The following is a 20587-nucleotide window of genomic DNA, read 5'->3' as shown; positions in this document are numbered from 1 at the left end:
ACTAAGGATCTGAGGAGATCTTTAGGTTACTAGGAACTATGGAAAGTGAGTAAAGTTGTATTCTCCTGGAATATAAAGATGAAGAGAACTGTATATTACTTGGAGCTAAGAAAGCTGTTGGGAATTGTGAGTTACTGGGAACTAAGGAGAATCTGATGAACATTACGTTACTAAGAGAGTTAAATGAGTTGTATATCAGGAGGAAAGTTTTAAGTTACTAGGAATTAAGGGTGTGAAGTAGAGTTATAAGCTTCTAGGAACTAAGGGAGCTAGTATATGACTGGGGACTAAGGTAGTTGAGTTACAGAAACTGAGGGAGCTGAGTAAAGTTGTAAGCTATTTGTAACTAAGGCAGCTGAGGAGAGCTGAACTTGGAACTAAAGGAGTTGAAATTATACGTTTTTTGGAAACTAAGGAGCAGAGGAGAGCTTTCCTTTAAATAGCCCAACCTTTAGTTAGTAGGAGCTTAGGGAGCTGACAGCCAGGGAAACCTGTTACGCAGAAAGCTCCCAATTAAGGAAAGTCAATCTCCCATAGAATCCACACAACTTTAAAAATGATTTCCTTTTCCTCTGTAATAATAAAACAGTACCTTGTACTTGATCCCAATTAATCCTTACTTGAGGCAAAAAAATCCTGTTGGGTTTATTTAATGTTTAAATGACCTTAGTAGAAGATTAGTGATGGGTGAATTTGTCCAGTTTCGCTTCCCCAAAAAATTTCCGAATTTAGCACGAACTTCGTGAAATGGCGAAAGTCATGGGGTGTCAAAATTATTTTGACATGCGTCAATTTTGATGCCTGCGACAATTGTTACTCTATATGCGCACCTATTTTATCCAAATTCATTAAAGTCAATGGGCGTCCCAATCATTCTGACACAAGACAATTTTAATGCGCACGACTATTCTCACGTGCCCAAATTTTTTTGGGGTGCCGGATTTTTTCCTGGTGAATTTGCCACAAATTTATTTGCCATCACTAATGAAGATTCAAATTATGGAAAGGTCCCTTATCTGGAAAGCCCCAAGTTCCAGGCTTTGTGGATCACAGGTCTCATACCTGTATTTATCCAATTTACAAGCTGGTACCAGTGTTAAATATATGTTTAGTATTAAATACAAGAAATCTGACTAGAAAAATGTGAAAGCTGGAGGTACTGGGAAATGTAATTGGCATTGTTGAAACAGAGCTGAATTTCCTGTTTCCTATCTTAATTCAGATCTTAATTTTGCCAGCCCTGGGAACTTGTATGGAGCTGCCACCTGAGGCAAGTATTTCAACTTGTCTCATTGGCGCAGTGCCTGTGCACTTTGTTGGTTCCCATTGATAATAAAATGTGTCAGTTTCAAGCCCGGATTTGTGGCGAGGCCACAAAGACCCAGGCCTAGGGCAGCAAGGCTGTGGGGACGGCATGCCACCAGCTGCATTCTAAAAAGCAATAATCGTCACTGCGCTCCAGCGCATGCATGCACGCAATCCAGCATGAAAATTGGTGGGCGCTAGGACCCTTCGGCATGACACGGCCTGGGGGTGGTGCAGAAAGCTATGACACTATATTTATTCTGCAAAATGCTTTACCATACTTGAGTAAACAGCTCTTGAAGTGTTCTCTGTTTGTTTAGGATAGCAACTGCCATATTGGCTTGGTGTGATATCACTTCCTGCCTGTGTCTCTTCATGCTCGCTCATAGCTCTGGCCTCAGATTGCAGCAGGGAGGGGAGGAGGGAGGGGGGAGAGAAACACACTGAGCATGCTCAAGGCCGTGCCCTGGAGATTTAAGATGAAAACAGGAAGTCTGATACAGAAGCCCATGTGAACACAATAGAATGAAAGAAATGTAGTGTTTCTTTTGACAGATGACTCAGAGCAGCACTACTTTGAGGGTTTACTGGTGTATTTATATAGACCTGTCTAATAAAGCTTACTTTATTTTAGCCTTTCCTTCTCCTTTAATAAAATGGTTTCTGTTAAAATTGGATGTTTGCCATAACTCAAATTTGGTTTATGAGGAAAATAAGACTTGAACCAGTGCAATAGCAATAGCATTTCCATGCTCTTAACAAAGTAATCACTGGCTAGTAAAATACGATTGTAATGAAGGGAGAGAGTAAGAGCCCCACCATAAGTACATTTTATAAAGTCACAGGTAACTTGAATGGGACTTTAAGCCAATAATGAAGATATAGATTTTGTTTTGAAGGTTTTTGTATGAAAACAGGTTGCTTGTGGACGAGAGCAGTTAACAACTGTTATTCTGAATTACCTGCCTGCGGTAACCTTTGCTTTCTTCTCACAGTTGGCTACACAATGAACGACTTGATATTTGAATGGGAGGAGGTGGGGGCTGTGCAGGTTGCTGAAGGCCTGACTTTGCCTCAATTTATCTTGAAAGAAGAGAAGGATCTGAGATACTGCACCAAGCACTATAGTACTGGTCAGTGGTCATCTATATAAGCAGCAATATTCCACAGCCCATTCGTCATCCCCACCTGTGACCAGAAATAATTTTCATCTCAAGGAGTGCGTATGTGGGTGGTAGGCAATCATTTTCATCTCATGGAGTCTATATGGGTGCATTAGCTGGGTGGTAGGCAAACACTGGAAGAAAACATTTTATCTTGAGGTTTCATTGGTGGGTCATTGAGCAGCTATTGCCATCAAAAAGGGCTACCTACTGCATAATAGACAGACACTGCAATCAAACAGGTTATATATTTACAATATGCAGCAATTGTTGCTCAAAAGAGTTCCATAGTCAAGTATCCATTTGTGTAGCCATTAACTACATAGGGTTCCATATTTAGGTAATCAGCAGCTAGAAATATCAAAAAGATTGCATATTGATGGCATTTCTATCAAGAGATCTGCATAGGAGGGTGGTAAGCAACCATGTTCACCTCTAGCTACTTCTTTGTCATTAAAGGAATCATTCTATTGAGACGCTGCATACATGTAGCAACTAGTTCTATCACATCTGTCTATCACATGTACTTTTCATGAGGGTGTTATCAATTAAATCACATGCTCTACATAATTTGGTGCCTAGCAACTAATTAAATCTTAAAGGAGAACTTAAGCCTAACTAAAGAAGAAGGCTAGAAATGTTTTACATTATGTTTTGGACTTCTGTACCAGCCCAAGGCAACCAAAGCAATTTAGCAGTTAAGGTATATGCCTCTAAAGATGCCCCAGTAGCTCCCCATCTTCTTTTCTGCTGATTCACTACACATGCTCTGTGCTGCTGTCACTTACTGAGCTTAGGGACAGACAATATACATTACACATAGAATATAAATGTTACAATCTAAGGCTGATTAGTAATTGATACAGATAATTACTACATGGCAACACAGAAACCAGTACAATTAGCATCAGAATTTAATAATCAGCCCTGTAGCATCAGCTTATATTACAGTCCGGCCTCATTTTCTGCTTGATAATTTGCGATGACCCCTAAGCTTAGCTTCTCAACAGCTGCTCAGAGCCCACTGAGCATGTGAGTGTTGCAGACACTTTCCAAGATGGTGACAGGTTTCAAGTCCTGGATAATTGCGGGAGAAGCTGAAACTTTAGGCTGATGCAATAAGTTCAGTATATAAAATATGGTATTTTTAGCCATATTTATTTTTAGGGTTTAGTTCTCCTTTAAGTGCTTATTCTGGAGCTGTATTAGAATGATCAGGAGGCAATGCATTATATTGTGTGGTTTGTATGTGAATGATGAGAAATATGTTACATCTGTCTACAAGGCCAGAATTCCTTATGCAATTTATTTCATTACAATACAATTGAATTGAATTTAAATTTTGGGTGACGTTGTTTAAAACAAGTTCGCTTATTATGGTAGCAGCATTGGCTTTCTGACTGGTCAACACTCCAATAGTCACCTGATGTACATATGCCTGTTGGACCCACAACTGACCAAGCTGAATCTGAAGTCACACCGAAAGTAATAGAAGAGGAAAGACAAAAGTTGGTCTTTACGCAAGCCTGGGAGGGGGGCTTATTTTGTTAGTAACCAAGGTCAACATTACTCTCATCTTGTTCAGAAAGATTCTTTTGGTAATGAAACAAATGTTTCCTGCTACAACAGATCTAGAAAGACCCAAAACCTGTGTTAACACTAGATTCTATTTTCTTTTTACATTTTACAAGCTGATCAAACTCAATAACCTAGTCAAATTAAAATTACATCATCTTTTATAATTTATTAAATTATAAATTTCAAGTTTTGTGTCTTCTGTAGGTAAATTCACTTGCATTGAGGCTCGATTCCACTTGGAGAGACAGATGGGCTACTACCTGATCCAAATGTACATTCCCAGTTTGCTGATTGTCATCTTGTCATGGGTGTCCTTCTGGATTAACATGGATGCAGCTCCTGCCAGGGTTGGGCTCGGTATTACTACTGTGCTGACCATGACCACACAGAGCTCTGGATCTCGAGCCTCATTGCCAAAGGTTTGTCATCTGTGTATACAAACTCAAACCATTCAAACTTTCCTTTGCAAGAGTTCAGGATGCAATTAATTATGTAGATTTCACATACCAAATTGTACTACATATTCATGTTTCTTTATTGTTCACTAAGATGTGCATAGAGTTTGAATTATTTGTTTGATTCTGGCATATCATCATAGGTGGTGTATTATTTAAACTGGAAAACATTGTAACTTTGTGGGCAAGTTTCAAATTGTAGGGGTTCTTGTTATTTCATTTAGGGGGTTATTTATTAAGGTTTTCCACGAAAATTCAAGTTTTCAAAGTGTTTTTATTTGTCAAAACTTATATTCTTGGGTTAAAAAAACTTTTTCGAGATTTATTATACCCCTACCCTGGAAATAGCTTGAATCTGGAAATACACCATCTAAAACCTGTCGAGGTCATGTAGAAGTCAATGGCAGAGGTCCCTTGAACCATTTGAAGGAGAGTTTTTGTGGAAAACTTGATGAATTTAAGTTCTTTTGCTGAAAACTCGATCAATTCAAGGTTGTAAACCCCAAACTTGCTGATCAATTTTTTTTTTCTATTCTTAAATTAAAAATCATTTGAGTTTATCTGAGGTCTAAAAAAGCTCACATAACTCTAAAATTCAACCCTTTGATTAATGTCCAATTCATGAGCAACAGAGGGGTGGAGTTTCAAAATGTAATGAATGAAATAAATATCCCCATTTTACTTAAGAATTGCATGGACATTGCTAGAAGCTTCCGTGTGTGTAACACCATTACTGTGTTTTTTTTTCTGACCCTTATTTACTTTGCTAATATCTAGATGGAATATATATCTTCCTTAAAGTAATCTTATTCTGCCATCATTGTCAATGTTTAATTTGCTCACTTTTTTTAACACTCACTTCACATTTCAGAGGTTCCTCCTCTTCTCTTCTTTCTTTCTCTTAAGGTAACTGCTGTTGTGATATCTTCTCATAACAACTTTCCTTTGCCATTCCATATAGCTTTTCTATTTTGTGTCTTTAGTGTATAACTCATTCTTATTCCTGGCTGTCTTGTAACCAGGTCTCCTATGTCAAAGCCATTGATATCTGGATGGCTGTTTGCTTGCTCTTTGTCTTCTCTGCTCTGCTGGAATACGCAGCAGTCAACTTTGTATCTCGTCAGCATAAGGAGCTTCTACGCTTCAGGAGGAGGCGGCGACACCACAAGGTAACCTATTCAGAGCAGGCTGAGCAGCTCCTGTCTGACATATACACTTAGATCAGTGTGGATGCCTTTTTATCAATAGCACCCTTTGGAGAATTCTAGAAAAATAGGGCAGCCTTCAGTGTAGTGGTGGCAGTACATCCGTAGCGTTATTGGGAAGGACTTCCAAATTCATCGACTTTGTCAGTCTGTGACTGGCATATCCTACAGTTGCATAAATCCACTATGATTCATAGTAATTCACTGTTAAAATAATGCTGAATGCTGAAAACTTGCACCTAAGACTGGGGTTGCAATGGATGCTCTCAGTGATTGGTTGCACCACCAAGCATTACAGGGCAGTCAAATGCCCACGTGAAGCCATGACTATAATGCAGGACAGATAGCAATCCAAGCATGTGTCATGTCATTTTGGAAACCTCTCCCGTGGCACAGTTATAGCGAAAGAGACTGCACTTTGAGGCAACTGCATCATGAAAGCTTTGTTTGGATCAAGACTAAAGCAAAGAGAGCCTCCATTAAATCCTTGTGTAGTTATAAATAGCTGTATAGCTGTAAATAGTGTTGTCATAATTCATACCAATATACATGTAAAAATGGATTTATTCAGACTTAATCAGGAGCTGTGGTTGAAAACTAAATAGACTCACCTTTGTATGTTTGTAGATGATGATCAGTTTAGGGAGTTACCCATGAGAAACAAATAAGAACTGTAGGAATGGAACATAATCTTGGAAATGGAGTAAAGAGATTAGGATTATTGCTAACGTGACGCCCATAAGTAAATGTCCCTTTAAGACCTTTGTACTGTTCAGTAAGCCTTTGACGATGGCAAGACAATAAAGATCACCTGATATTATGGAAGAGACAGTTAAAAAATTGTCCCAGCTAAATGCAGATAAGTAAATATTCAGAAAGTTCAAATAGCTGAAACTTAGACAGGTTTAACAAGCCACATATGCCAAATGATTCTGCTCTTTGCCAAAATGTGCCAGTAAATGCAAACTTCTCCTTTGCTGCTATCATTTCTAGACTGAGTCAAACTTTGATAATGTTACTACAAAACCAGCTAAATCCTATTTCTGTGAAGTTCCTGTAGTCAAATGATTTCCAGCCAATGGCACTTAAACTATGGGTAATGGCCATGCCATATGGGACACCCCCAATTTATCTATATTATGTAACTGCTTTGAAGTTATGGAACTCCTTTCTCTGTATCTCTAGCCTATCTTAAGCCAATGTTTTCTGATTCTGAGCAGGTGAAATATGATAAGAGAATATATTTGTTGGGGTGGGATGTTTGAGTGTCACAGTGGGTATGGGTGAGTGGGCTGCAGAGGCAAACCGGGGGATATATTATAATATAAAAACAAGGACAATTTGTAGCAAAGTCACAATATATTCCATTAATGAAATGGAGGAAATAAATAAAGCAGATAAATGGAAAATTCAGTATTGAGTGCCACAACTCTTACATAACTTGAAGTATGAATGTTCTTATGAAGACTATGTATATTTATATATACACATTTCACTCTGATACCGGCACTCTCGATAACTGTTGTAAATGTGCCTGGGTGCAGAGACAGCAAAATAAACAAAATATATCCAGAAGAATCCGCACTCACAGGTCTTACTAATTAAAATGTAAGTTTTAATTTTAAAACACGCTCTGACGTTTCGGCCGACCCATGGCCTTTTTCAAAATAAAACTTACATTTTAATTAGTAAGACCTGTGAGTGCAGATTCTTCTGGATATATTTTATAATTACATTGATGTAAACAATGACAAGGATCCCCTGCTTTGCATCTGCCAAAATGACTGCAAGGCACCCCTCAACTAGGCTCCTCTAATTACTGCAGTGACTGAAAAAATATGAAATTTTGTAGAAATACAACCACATAACCAATGTCACAGTGTATGTCACGTATAAGGTATATGCTTCAAGTACACCCATGGGTCTCCAACTGACAGACCTATTTTGTGGTAGAGTTATAAGGACACATCTTGGTGCTGGGCCTGCCGTTCAGCATAATACCACCCATGTTATTATTAGGGATGCACCGAATCCAGGATTCGGTTCGGGATTCGGTCAGGATTCGGCTTTTTTCAGTAGGATTCGGATTCGGCTGAATCCTTCTGCCCGGCCGAACCGAATCTGAATCCTAATTTACATATGCAAATTAGGGACAGGAAGGGAAATCCTGTCACAAAACAAGGAAGTAAAGAAAATTTCACCTTCCCACCTCTAATTTGCATATGCAAATTAGGGTTCGAATTCGGTTCAGCCGAATCTTTCACGAAGGATTCGGGGGTTCAGCCGAATCCAAAATAGTGGATTCCGTGCATCCCTAGTTATTATACAGTAGCTCTGTTAATAACCCCTTAAAGGAGAAGGAAAGGCAAAAATTAAGTAAGCTTTATCAGAAAGGTCTATATAAATACACCAGTAAACCCTCAAAGTAATGCTTCAAAGGTGCCTTCAGCAACCAATCAAAATTTTCCTTCCAGACAGATCGATGAGCCGACCAATATCCAAGTCTTCTTCTGATATCAGTCGGTTCCCACCATACACGCAACGAAAATCGTACAAAAATTTGTTTTGTGCAATATTATCTGTGAGTCTATGGCCACCGTGATCATAAGCAAATGCTGGACTTCATAGGGATGCTTAAACTGGAATAAAATGCTTGAAAAGGGGTTCTGTCATGTACTGAACAGTTACTAAGTTTGGCAGGCTGTTTGAGCCAACCATAAATCAGCCAGCCTTTCACAGAACAATTAATTTAAAACTGTTAATGCCAGTAAACCTAGAGTGGAAATAAATTAGGGGATTACTACTGGTACTCAGCACTTCAAGAGACTATCAGTGGGAGATGACTCACACAGCCTGCTTATGTTGGAATCTATATGGGTGCCTCCAGTCATCCATATGTTAAAAAAATGCTAAAAATTGACATTTATAAATAAAACCATTTAATTGGCAATACATTTAATTAGATATGTGCTAAATGTATTTGCAACCAATCAGCGCGTGATAGAGCCTGCTTGTCATGGTAGAATACATTTCCGACTTACCTTTTTACATTGGTTGAACTTGAGAGTGAAAGGCAAGGAAAATACTGGTTAAAACATATAATTTATAGACTTATCCCTTTTGACAATTTTGTAATCTTTTTTGTGATATTTGCTATGTAATCCTTGTAATTCCTAAAGCTGCAGAGTGTACTATGGCAACAACAGAGGAAATCCAAGCTCAGTTATTAAATCTGCTTTAAAGAGATAATATCACAGACAACACCAGATGTATCAGTTGAAATCCTTGAAAGCAACAAGAGTGCATGTATTCATTCTGACTTTATACCAAGAATATTTTAGCCTTCTGGACAGAGTCCTTTGATGCACTCTGTTGGCGTTGCCTAAGGGCCTACACCTCCAATCCATATTTACTCTAGTATTTTATGTTTAGAAACTGAGGGAGAGATGTACAATATTCTACAGAAAAATTGAGCTTTCCTGCCAAGCATACAGTTCATGTCCTGCCACAATTATATGTATAGAAAGAGAGCATTTGGGTTACTCTTTTAGCGTTACATTGATCATTCTTTATAATTATTCAACAAGACAATCGAAGCCCAGAAAGTGATCTAGTTTTACTGGATTTTTTTTTGTAATATTAGTTATGTAATTATATATGGTTTGACCTATTACATGTATGGGACCTGTTATCCAGAATGCCCGTGACCTGGGTCTTTCCAGATAATGGGTCTTTATGTAATTTGGATATTCATACTTTAGGGCTATTAGAAAATCATGTCATTCAATAAACCCAATAAGATGCTTTTTATTCCATTACGGATTAAATATATCTTGGTTTCGATCAAATACAAGGATCTGTTTTATTTTTACAGAGAAAAAGGAAAAAAAATTAAACTTTGGTTTATGTGATTATAATGGAGTCTATTGAAGACAGCCTTTTTGTAATTCAGAGCTTTCTGGATTGTTATCCAGAAAGCTCTGAATTACAAAAAGGCTGTTACAGATAACGGATCCTATACCTGTACCTCAAAGCAGTGAGAATGAAGTGTGAGAAAGTTTATGGGAATAGTAAATATCCAAATGTTTGGAAAATCCAGGTGTCTCATACCAGATAAGAGTACATGCAAGCCTTTGTTGACACATGTTTTTACTGTTTGTAACCATTTTGAGACAATGGAAGCCTAGACAAGAGTGAAACTGCAGTCAGTAGAACCTTTATAAATACTAGGAAAACAAAGCAAAATTAATATAATCATCTGAACCTTTCTAATTGACAAGTACAAAGAAAACCTAAATCTGTGGCAATATAAGGCGATCAGAGTCTTTGGTATGTGGTTGTATTATTAAAGCAGAAAATGGAAATACAGAAAGAGAGATTAGCCAGTAGCCCGTTGGAGAGGGTGCAGCATCCATGTTTTATTTTAAGTAGAGCCCTATGCTCAATCTTTTGCAGGAGGACGAAAATGCAGAAGGGCGTTTCAGCTTTGCTGCCTATGGAATGGGGCCTGCATGTCTACAAGCCAAGGATGGGATCTCCACGAAGGGTAACAACAACAATAACCCTGCAAGCTCTCCACAGCCAGCCTCCAAATCCTCAGACGAGATGCGTAAGCTCTTCATCAGCCGAGCCAAGCAGATTGATAAAGTGTCAAGAATCGGCTTTCCTTTGGTTTTCCTGATATTCAACACTTTCTACTGGATCATATACAAGATTGTGCGGAGTGAGGATGTCCACAAGCAATGAGATGCTAGTGGGGATGGGGAGAAAGGTGGGTGTGTAGGGTATCTAATATGAAAAGGCGAAAGTAAAAAAAAGACTGTTCTGAAAGGCAATTAAAGACAATAGGATTTTGAGTTTGGACCGTAGATAATTTAGTAGGGTATGGCATATCCCAATTGGTCAGAAATCTGCCTGATATCCAAGGTAGGGACAAAGAAATGAGAAAGAAGAGATATCATCAATAATCAGCAACCCAATAACTGAAAGTGACTACAAATAATTAAGTAGAACCGAATACAAGCCTTTCTATTACAAAAAATTAAAAGAAAAAAAAAAAAAAGAGCAAAAACTCTGTATTTAGCTTGTGCAATAGCAATGCAGCAATGCATGATTTATTTTACGAATGTGGCAATATCTATATCCCATCACAAGGATCTGGGCCTTTCAAGCCATGAAGCTTGGGATCAGCAGTATAAATGTTTCTAGGCCTTCTGACTCCAAGTGGGGCATGCTGGGAATCAGATGTGTATAACTAGGTCTTTGCAAGCTGAACAGAAGTGCCCAGTCCTTAAATTATATATATATATATATATATATATATATATATATATATATATATATATATATATATATACTGTATATATATAAAAATATATTTATTTATATAAATATATATATATGTATACATGTATATATATATATTTATATTTATATATATATATATATATATATATATATATATATATATATATATATATATATATATATATATATATGCAACCTATAGCAGTACCTTATTGTATTCTAAAATGTAAACATAATAATACTTGTTCCATTTAGTAAGTTGTTGGAGGAGATTATATTTGGGCTCTGTGAGCCATTGTTTATGGAGATATATAAACATAGGAAAGCTGCTGCACCTTATCATTTATGATATTCAATAATAATAATTCTTACTGACATAAACTTTAATGAATCCGAGAAACTTGACCCCCAACATCTTCTGACTTCCAAACAGAGGACTGTTATTATCTACCTATTATCTAAGAGACCATAAATTAAATACTAGAAAAATCACAATGAAAGGAATGAGTGGAGAAAAGAATAAATTGGGTTTCTCAAAATTTTTGGTTAAACCTCATCAATGGCCAATATGGTTTTTTGTACATACACTGGGTGTTCTCACTCCACCACAGTTACTTGTATTCCTACCCTGGATAGCACACTTACATTTATCTGTATCCCTGCCCACCACTGCTGGTCTTCATGCATTTATATGTATACCTGCCATCTAGCCTCCCCCTACATCATCCCATTGGTGTACATGTTCATGTTTATCCCATATTTACCCCCCCCCATATATTAATTTGTATCTGAACCATTTGTATCATTTTTATCATCTCTCACTCATGACACAAACATCCTCAGAGGTTTGTCATATTAAGTAACCACGACTGTTGGGTTATTTGAGATGTTTCACATTCACATGTTGTCTATGATCTGCTTTCCTTTCTGAACTGTTTTTCCTGGTGTATTATAACATATTAGAATGTCTTCCAGCTTCTAACAACATATGCTGTCATTTATAATACACCTACATGGTGGAATTACATTATAACATATTAATGTAACCCCTTTTTGTCCACTCACCTGTGCCAAAGTGCTGCACGGCTGGGCCCCTTAAAACTTCAAAGCCACCGGTCCTGGGATGTCCCACTGATTATGTCTCTCAATATAGTAAATTAGGTTGAAAAAAGACGCACATCCATATGTTTAGCTTTTTATGTCTATATAAAACCTTCCTAACTGCTAGATAATACAGTGGAATGCAAAAACAGCCTTCTGTAGTTTCTTCAATTTGCCTCAGAGCAGGAAAACATACTTCCTGACTCCATGATTGCAATTGCATCAGTCCCTGGATCAACTGTGAGCTATTTTTAATAACCCTGTATTCCCTCACTTGCTAAAAAGCAATCCAACCCCTTGTTAAAGCTATTTAATCTATCAGCCTGTACAACTAATTCAAGAAGAGAATCCCACATCTTCACAGCTCTCACTGTAAAAAAAAACCCTCTCCAAATATTTAAATGCAACCTCCTTTCTTCTAATCGGAATGGATGTCCTTGTGTCTGTTGAAAGGACCTACTGGTAAATAAAGCATTAGAGAGTTTATTAGCCTACATCATAATTTATCACATTCAACAAAAAAAATTCACAGGAACATCTGAGTACTGGAGTGTTTTCTGAACAAAGATTATTAGTGAAGCAGTATTCAGTTGTCTGACATTAAATTAAATGTGAAAAACTGGCTATGCAAAAATTTGGGTCAATACAGATTACTGGCATAACCAAAATGGCTAGATTAGCTCTTTAAGACTTGAACTTCATAGGCAGTTGTGTCCAATTCTAAGAAAATGTATTTAAGATGGCCAATTGCAATTTGTGACAAGGAAGAAAGGCAGTCCTTTAGGTTTAAATGTTACCTTGTGGAGGGAAGGAGGCGTGAATTACTGTTGCCAATTATTCAAAGGAAAAGAAAAAGATAGTAAGAGCCCCCTTACTCTCAAATTAATTAACTATCTTATTTAAATTATATAGTGAACCAATGAGTTAATAATTATAAGTGCTTATAAAGTGCTTGTGCTAATAAACAAGATTTGCTTAGTTTGATTAAAGCTTAAAATGAATAACACAACAACAAGTTCAGAGAAGCATAAGGTTGCTTTTTATGTGTATTACAAAGTGGCCAGTGCCAATTTGTTAATTTATGTACTTAATCTATAAGCAATTCTGAATCTATTGCTTATAGATTAAGTACATAAATTAACAAATTGGCACTGGCCACTTTGTAATACACAGAAAAAGCAACCTTATGCTTCTCTGAACTTGTTGTTGTGTTATTCATTTTAAGCTTTAATCAAACTAAGCAAATCTTGTTTATTAGCACAAGCACTTTATAAGCACTTATAATTATTAACTCATTGGTTCACTATATAATTTAAATAAGCTAGTTAATTAATTTGAGAGTAAGGGGGCTCTTACTATCTTTTTCTTTTCCTTTGAACAATTGCAATTTGTGCTTCTATTTGACTCTCCTCTGAAGAGTGACAGCATGGGATCCTCAAAGCAACTCTCAAAACATCTGAAAACAAAAAATTGTTCAGTATCATGGTTTAGGGGATGTCTGTCCAACTGGCGTCCTGTAGACTACTAGCCCCTGCATTGTTTAAACCTCAAATTCAGACTAATCCCCTGTATTGTTCACACCTGTGGTCCTCCTGCATTGTTCACACTTGTGACACTTCTATTGTTTATATCCTAAAGACTTGTACTGTTCACACCTGAGACCCAGACTGAAACTGCCCACATTGTTCACCTGTTCAAACCTTATTGAAAATGCTAATGGGGCACTAACACTGTGTCACTGTATGTAGTACATATTAGAGTGGTCCTGATTCCTGTCTCCTTTTGTCTTCCCTCCCTGTGTGTTACATAGTACATAGTTAAATTGGGTTGAAAAAAGACAAAGTCCATCAAGTTCAACCCCTCCAAATGAAAACCCAGCATCCATACATACACCCCTCCCTACTTTTAATTAAATTCTGTCTACCCATACCTATACTAACTATAGAGCTTAGTATCACAATAGCCTTTGATATAATGTCTGTCCAAAAAATCATCCAAGCCACTCTTAAAGGCATTAACTGAATCAGCCATCACAACATCATCCGGCAGTGCATTCCACAACCTCACTGTCCTGACTGTGAAGAACCCTCTACATTGCTTCAAATGAAAGTTATTTTCTTCTAGTCTAAAGGGGTGGCCTCTGGTACGGTGATCCTCTTTATGGGTAAAAAGGTCCTCTGCCATTTGTCTATAATGTCCTCTAATGTACTTGTAAAGTGTAATCATGTCCCCTCGCAAATGTCTTTTTTCCAGAGAAAACAACCCCAACCTTGACAGTCTACCCTCATAATTTAAGTCTTCCGTCCCTCTAACCAATTTAGTTGCACGTCTCTGCACTCTCTCCAGCTCATTTATATCCCTCTTAAGGACTGGAGTCCAAAACTGAACTGCATACTCCAGATGAGGCCTTAAGGGACCTATAAAGAGGCATAATTATGTTTTCATCCCTAGAGTTAATGCCCTTTTTTTATGCAAGACAGAACTTTATTTGCTTTAGTATCCACAGAATGACACTGCCCAGAATTAGACAACGTGTTATCTACAAAGACCCCTAGATGCTTCTCATCTAGGGGTTTCCAACACACTGCCATTTAGTGTATAACTTGCATTTATATTATTTTTGCCAAAGTGCATAACCTTGCATTTATCAACATTGAACCTCATTTTCCAGTTTGTTGCCCAGTTTTCCAGTTTAGACAAATCACTTTACAAAGTGGAAGCATCCTGCATGGAACCTATAGTTCTGCACAATTTATTATCATCTGCAAAAATAGAAACAGTACTTTCAATGCCCACCTCCAGGTCATTAATAAACAAGTTGAAAAGCAAGGGACCTAGTACAGAGCCCTGCGGTACTCCACTAACAACACTGGTCCAATTAGAAAATGTTCCATTTACCACCACTCTTTGTAGTCTATTTTTTAGCCAGTTCTCTATCCAGGTACAAATACTATGTTCCAGGCCAACATTCCTTAATTTAACCAGTAACCTTTTGTGTGGCACTGTATCAAATGCTTTAGCAAAGTCTAAGTAAATCACATCCACTGCCATCCCAGAATCAAGGTCTCTACTTACATTCTCATAAAAAGAAATTAAGTTAGTCTGGCAAGATCTATTACGCATAAAACCATGCTGGCACAAACTCATAGTATTATGAGTTTGTGTGCCATTCTCTACTTACTCAGTGCTGCGTGTGTGTGCCATTCTCTGCGTGCCCAGTGCTGCATGTGTGTGCCATTCTCTGCTTGCCCAGTGCTGCTTGTGTGTGCCATTCTCTGCCTGCCGAGTGCTGCTTGGGTGTGCCATTCTCTGCTTGACCAGTTCTGCCTGTGTGTGCCATTCTCTTCTTGCCCAGTGCTGCTTATGTGTGCCATTCTCTGCTTGCCCAGTGCTGCTTGTGTGTGGCATTCTCTGCTTGCCCAGTGCTGCTAGTGTGCCATTCCCTGCTTGCCTAGTGCTGCTTGTGTGTGCCATTCTCTGCTTGCCCAGTGCTGCTTGTGTGTGCCATTTCCTGCTTGCCCAGTGCTGCTTGTGTGTGCCATTCTCTGCTTGCACAGTGCTGCTTGTGTGTGTCATTCTCTACTTGCCCAGTGCTGTTTGTGTGTGCCATTCTCTGCTTGTCCAGTGCTGCTTGTGTGTGCCATTCCCTGCTTGCCCAGTGCTGCTTGTGTGTGCCATTTTCTGCTTGCCCAGTGCTGCTTGTGTGTGCCATTCTCTACTTGCCCAGTGCTGCTTGTGTGTGCCATTTTCTGCTTGCCCAGTGCTGCTTGTGTGTGCCATTTCCTGCTTGCCCAGTGCTGCTTGTGTGTGCCATTCTCTGCTTGCACAGTGCTGCTTGTGTGTGCCATTCTCTGCTTGCACAGTGCTGCTTGTGTGTGTCATTCTCTACTTGCCCAGTGCTGTTTGTGTGTGCCATTCTCTGCTTGCCCAGTGCTGCTTGTGTGTGCCATTCCCTGCTTGTCCAGTGCTGCTTGTGTTTGCCATTATCTGCTTGCCCAGTGCTGCTTGTGTGTGCCATTCTCTACTTGCGCAGTGCTGCTTGTGTGTGCCATTTTCTGCTTGCCCAGTGCTGCTTGTGTGTGCCATTCTCTGCTTGCCCAGTGCTGCTTGTGTGTGTCATTCTCTACTTGCCCAGTGCTGTTTGTGTGTGCCATTCTCTGCTTGCCCAGTGCTGCTTGTGTGTGCCATTCCCTGCTTGCCCAGTGCTGCTTGTGTGTGCCATTCCCTGCTTGCCCAGTGCTCCTTGTGTGTGCCATTATCTACTTGCCCAGTGCTGCTTGTGTGTGCCATTCTCTGCTTGCCCAGTGCTGCTTGTGTGTGCCATTATGTGCTTGCCCAGTGCTGCTAGTGTGTGCCATTCTCTGCTTGCCAAGTGCTGCTTGGGTGTGCCATTCTCTGATTGCCCAGTGCTGCTTGGGTGTGCCATTCTGTGCTTGCCCAGTGCTGCTTGTGTGTGCCATTCTCTGCTTGCCCAGTGCTGTTTGAGTGTGCCCTGCTTGTCCAGTGCTGCTTGTGTGTGCCATTTTCTGCTTGCCCAGTGCTGCTTGTGTGTGCAATTCTCTACCCAGTGCTGCTTGTGTGTGCCATTCTCTGCTTGCCCAGTGCTGCTTGTGTGTGCCATTCTGTGCTTGCCCAGTGCTGCTTGTGTGTGCCATTCTCTGCTTGCCAAGTGCTGCTTGGGTGTGCCATTCTCTACTTGCCCAGTGCTGCTTGGGTGTGCCATTCTGTGCTTGCCCAGTGCTGCTTGTGTGTGCCATTCTCTGCTTGCCCAGTGCTGCTTGAGTGTGCCATTCTCTGCTTGCCTTACGCTACCAATGGAATGTAAGCCTGTTAGGGGTTTGTTCTTGGGGTTTGTTATCATTTGGAAATTGTTGTTAAGGGCCCCTAAGGTGTTTCATCATGTGTTGGGGGGTTGTTGTATTATCCACAGGGGAGGATGAGGCATATGGATTTAAGGGTATCTTTTAACATGACTTAAATTTTTCACGAGTGATTTCCCTGCAGTGAGCACCAACCATTTGGTTTTTTGGTGTGCTACTACCGTTAATGTGGATATGATCTCATAAATTCTTGTGGTAACATGGGTGTGGTTTAAAAGGGAGTGGCCAACACTGACTTCTATTATCGGCCCTCCACCACATAGGCCAGTACAATTTTGGCCGTCGGTACCACAGAAGTTGGACAGCACTTGTTTAGGGGAAGGCTACAAAATCTCAGAAGTTTAAACCGTCAGTTTCAACTGTCAGGAATCTAATCAGGAAACAGAAATCCACAGGCACAGTTGCTGTAAAACCCAGGTCTGGCAGGCCAAGAAAAATACAGGAGCGGCATATGCAGAGGATTGTGAGAATGGTTACAGACAACCCAAAGATCACCTCCAAAGACCTGCAAGAACATCTTGCTGCAGATGGTATAACTGTACATTGTTCTACTATTCAGCGCAATTTGCAAAAAGAACATCTGCATGGCAGGGTGATGAGAAAGAAGCCCATTCTGCACTCACGCACAAATAGAGTCGCTTGTTGTATGAAAAAGCTCATTTAGACAAGCCACAGTCATTTTGGAACAAAGTGACTCTGGGCTTGAATTTAGTATGGCTTTAGAAGAGGGGCTTGTGTTCCTAGTTTATATTACCCTTATAGTGATGAGAGCAAATCTGTACCATTTCACTTATAGCAAATAGCAGAACCGAGGGTAAATATACAAAGCAGTGAAAAGTCTCAAAACATATCGAAGTCAATGGGTGTTTTTTAAAGTGACTTTTTGAAATGGTTTCATGAAATTATGGAGAATTTTGCAGCAAATCCGTGCCTGGCTAAACATTTCACTCATCACCACACCCATATCCTACAGATAATATAGGGGTATATTTATCAAAGAGTGAAGTTAGAGATCACCACAGTGCTCTAGAGTGAAATTCCACCGCTTTCCATTCATTTCTATAGGATTTTCACCGAATGATGAATAAACTTTTAAAAATCCCATAGAAATGAATGGAGAGTGGCAGAATTTTACTCTAGAGGACTGTGGCGACCTCTAACTTCACTCTTTGATAGATATACCCGATAGAATCTTCTCTGAGACCAACTTTTGCCCTTCTAGCCTCAAGCATTTTCATCCATTCCATAAAACCAGGCTCAGATTCCCTGTGCTGACAAGAAGGGAAGGTGACACTCCTAATCCAATTAGAGTTTATTAGCTGTTCTACAAGATTTCACCTTCACCTTATTAATTTGAGTAATAACATTATCTGATGTTGTATAGCTAAAAGCCTTGGTAATTGGAATACTACCATCCACCTCTTGGTCTATTAAGTAACCCCTTAAACAACCACAGAAGAGAAATTGCAGAGCAGGGAATAGTAGAAAAGCAAGTCTGAAACGGCAGGTTGTTACATTTTAGACTGTATTCATTGTGACGCTAAAAAGATCATTTATTACACATTAAAGAATAACTTATTGTCAATACTTAAGAGGTAAATTGTGAACTGTCAGTATCCTGCCTGGCTTTATGTTGCCCCACCCCATCTGGTTTTTACCAGGTCCTTACCCCATATCCTCCTATTGTATGGTTAACTTTCGCCCCTATTTAAAACATTGCCTTCAAGCATACTTTTTATCAGCACAGGTTGGCAAAAAACAACCAGTTGGCAAACTTACAGAAAATCCTAGTGTGCATTAGCAGGAAGATATTGCTACGGTCACCAAGAACCTTCTATTAAAAATAGCCATTGGTATTTATACTTAATTTGATGGACTTACCTACGGCATTGGTATTATTTTTGCATATGAGAAAGCATGAAAGATTGTTAGAAAGAAAGATAGTTCTTTAACGCATCATTCTATTTTAAATATTTTAGTCAAATGACTCTTTGGCTGTGCAAATCAGTCTGGCTCTCATTATATTGTCTGGTTTTTTTTTTATTGAAACAAATATACACAGCTCTGCCACCTTATGGTATCACTGGACACTGCAGGTTCCTGTATGCCATTTCATTACCCACTGATGGAGCTCTTCCAGGTTTCTAATAAAATAGATATCTTATAGATGCTTTCAGCAAATAAAATGGTAAGCAAGGACCCACAGTTCAGTGAGTGTAGTGGATATGTAGTGGATAGTTGTATATGAGTACAGGTTGATTTACCTGTGGGTCATATGAGCTATCTACTTCCCATTCCCCAGAATCAGGTTTTTCCCTTTTTCGCATCCTTGTTCCTAGGTGGTGGTAGGTAGCAGTAGTTGAGTAGTAAGTAGCTGGGTTGGCTGTCTCTAAGTAGCAGTTTAGTAGGAGCTGGTTGGGTATGGGTTAACTGTCCCTGGGCAGTAGTTGAGTAGAAGTTGGTTGGGAAACAGGTTGGCTGTTTCTAAGTAGTAGTTGAGTAGAAGCTGGAAGGGAAACATTTTGGCTGTCCCTGAGTAGTGGTTGAGTAGAAGCTGGTTGTTTAAAGGTTGGCTGTCCCTGAGCAGTAGTCATTTAGAAGCTAGTTGGGTAACAGTGCGGCTGATTCCTTATGAGCAGAAAAGCATATCCTTGCATTTTATTTTTCTGCAGTGCTATTGTGTTTTAAGTTCTAGCTCATTAAACGTAATCCTATGAATATATTGTCATTTTTTTAAATCATTTATGACTTTCTTGATTTCCCTAAACATAACTGCCAATAAATATAGCTATATTATCTGTTAGTATAATGTTGCTTAGTCCTGCAAAGACCCCTTTACTTTACTCTAATATTACAGTTAAGGGGTGCTTTGGGTACAGGCCATGGATGAAGGAATGGGCTCTGCTAATTTCCCTATGTGGTGGAACCCTTAAAAAGCCACTGCAGACAAATGCTCACGTGTAAGAGTCCAAAGAGTTCCTTTAGCACTCTAACAGTGCGCTGGTCAAGCAGCACTATAACGGGAGCTAGGGTTAAAAACCTTCTCTATAGTAACAGTAGGATACTCTAGTCTGAAGTGCTTATTTACTGATCACCTCTAAGCCATGCACTTTTGAGCCCAACACATGTAAAAATTGTGGAGCTCTCAAAAAAATTGTGTGAAAACATATTTTGTTCTTGTTCTTATTCTGTACAGGAAGAACAAATTAGAGGGAACATAAGATCACTTGAAAAGTCACCATATTTTTTACCCCCTGTACAACATTCTTTCCTAGAATTCCAGAATAACTGCACCTGCTACATTCAGCCACAAAATGTGTGACCATAAGAGCAATGGTTTGGGTATGTTAGTAAATGATAGTATGTGATGATACATGTTGTGGTGCAACATCAAACATCTGCAGACATAACATGCAAAGGGGAACTGCTCTTACATGTCAAGGCAGACAAGAAATTATTTGCACAATGGTGCACAATTTACCAACAAATGGGCATAGTATAGGTAAGCCCAAGTAGGTGCAAGTGTTTTGTGTATAGTGATTTCCTGGTGCAACTTGTAATTGAGCCCTTAAATTCCCATTTCTTAACCTGTG

General features: G+C 39.1%; 1 protein-coding gene across 1 annotated transcript in view; it reads left to right on the top strand.

Moving 5' to 3' along the window:
- Positions 1-10564, top strand: part of LOC108710191 (glycine receptor subunit alphaZ1) — a 67835-nt gene extending 57271 nt beyond the window's left edge. The window contains exons 6-9 of the mRNA XM_041586033.1: positions 2301-2438; positions 4251-4465; positions 5524-5670; positions 10162-10564. Of these exons, the coding sequence (XP_041441967.1) occupies positions 2301-2438; positions 4251-4465; positions 5524-5670; positions 10162-10452 (791 nt within the window). The 3' untranslated portion in view covers positions 10453-10564. The remainder of the gene's footprint in view (positions 1-2300; positions 2439-4250; positions 4466-5523; positions 5671-10161) is intronic.
- Positions 10565-20587: the final 10023 nt, after the last annotated feature.

This window comes from Xenopus laevis, chromosome 3L (genome assembly GCF_017654675.1).
Source record: "Xenopus laevis strain J_2021 chromosome 3L, Xenopus_laevis_v10.1, whole genome shotgun sequence".
Taxonomy (NCBI): Eukaryota; Metazoa; Chordata; class Amphibia; order Anura; family Pipidae; genus Xenopus; species Xenopus laevis.
This window is presented reverse-complemented; position numbering and strand designations above follow the sequence as displayed.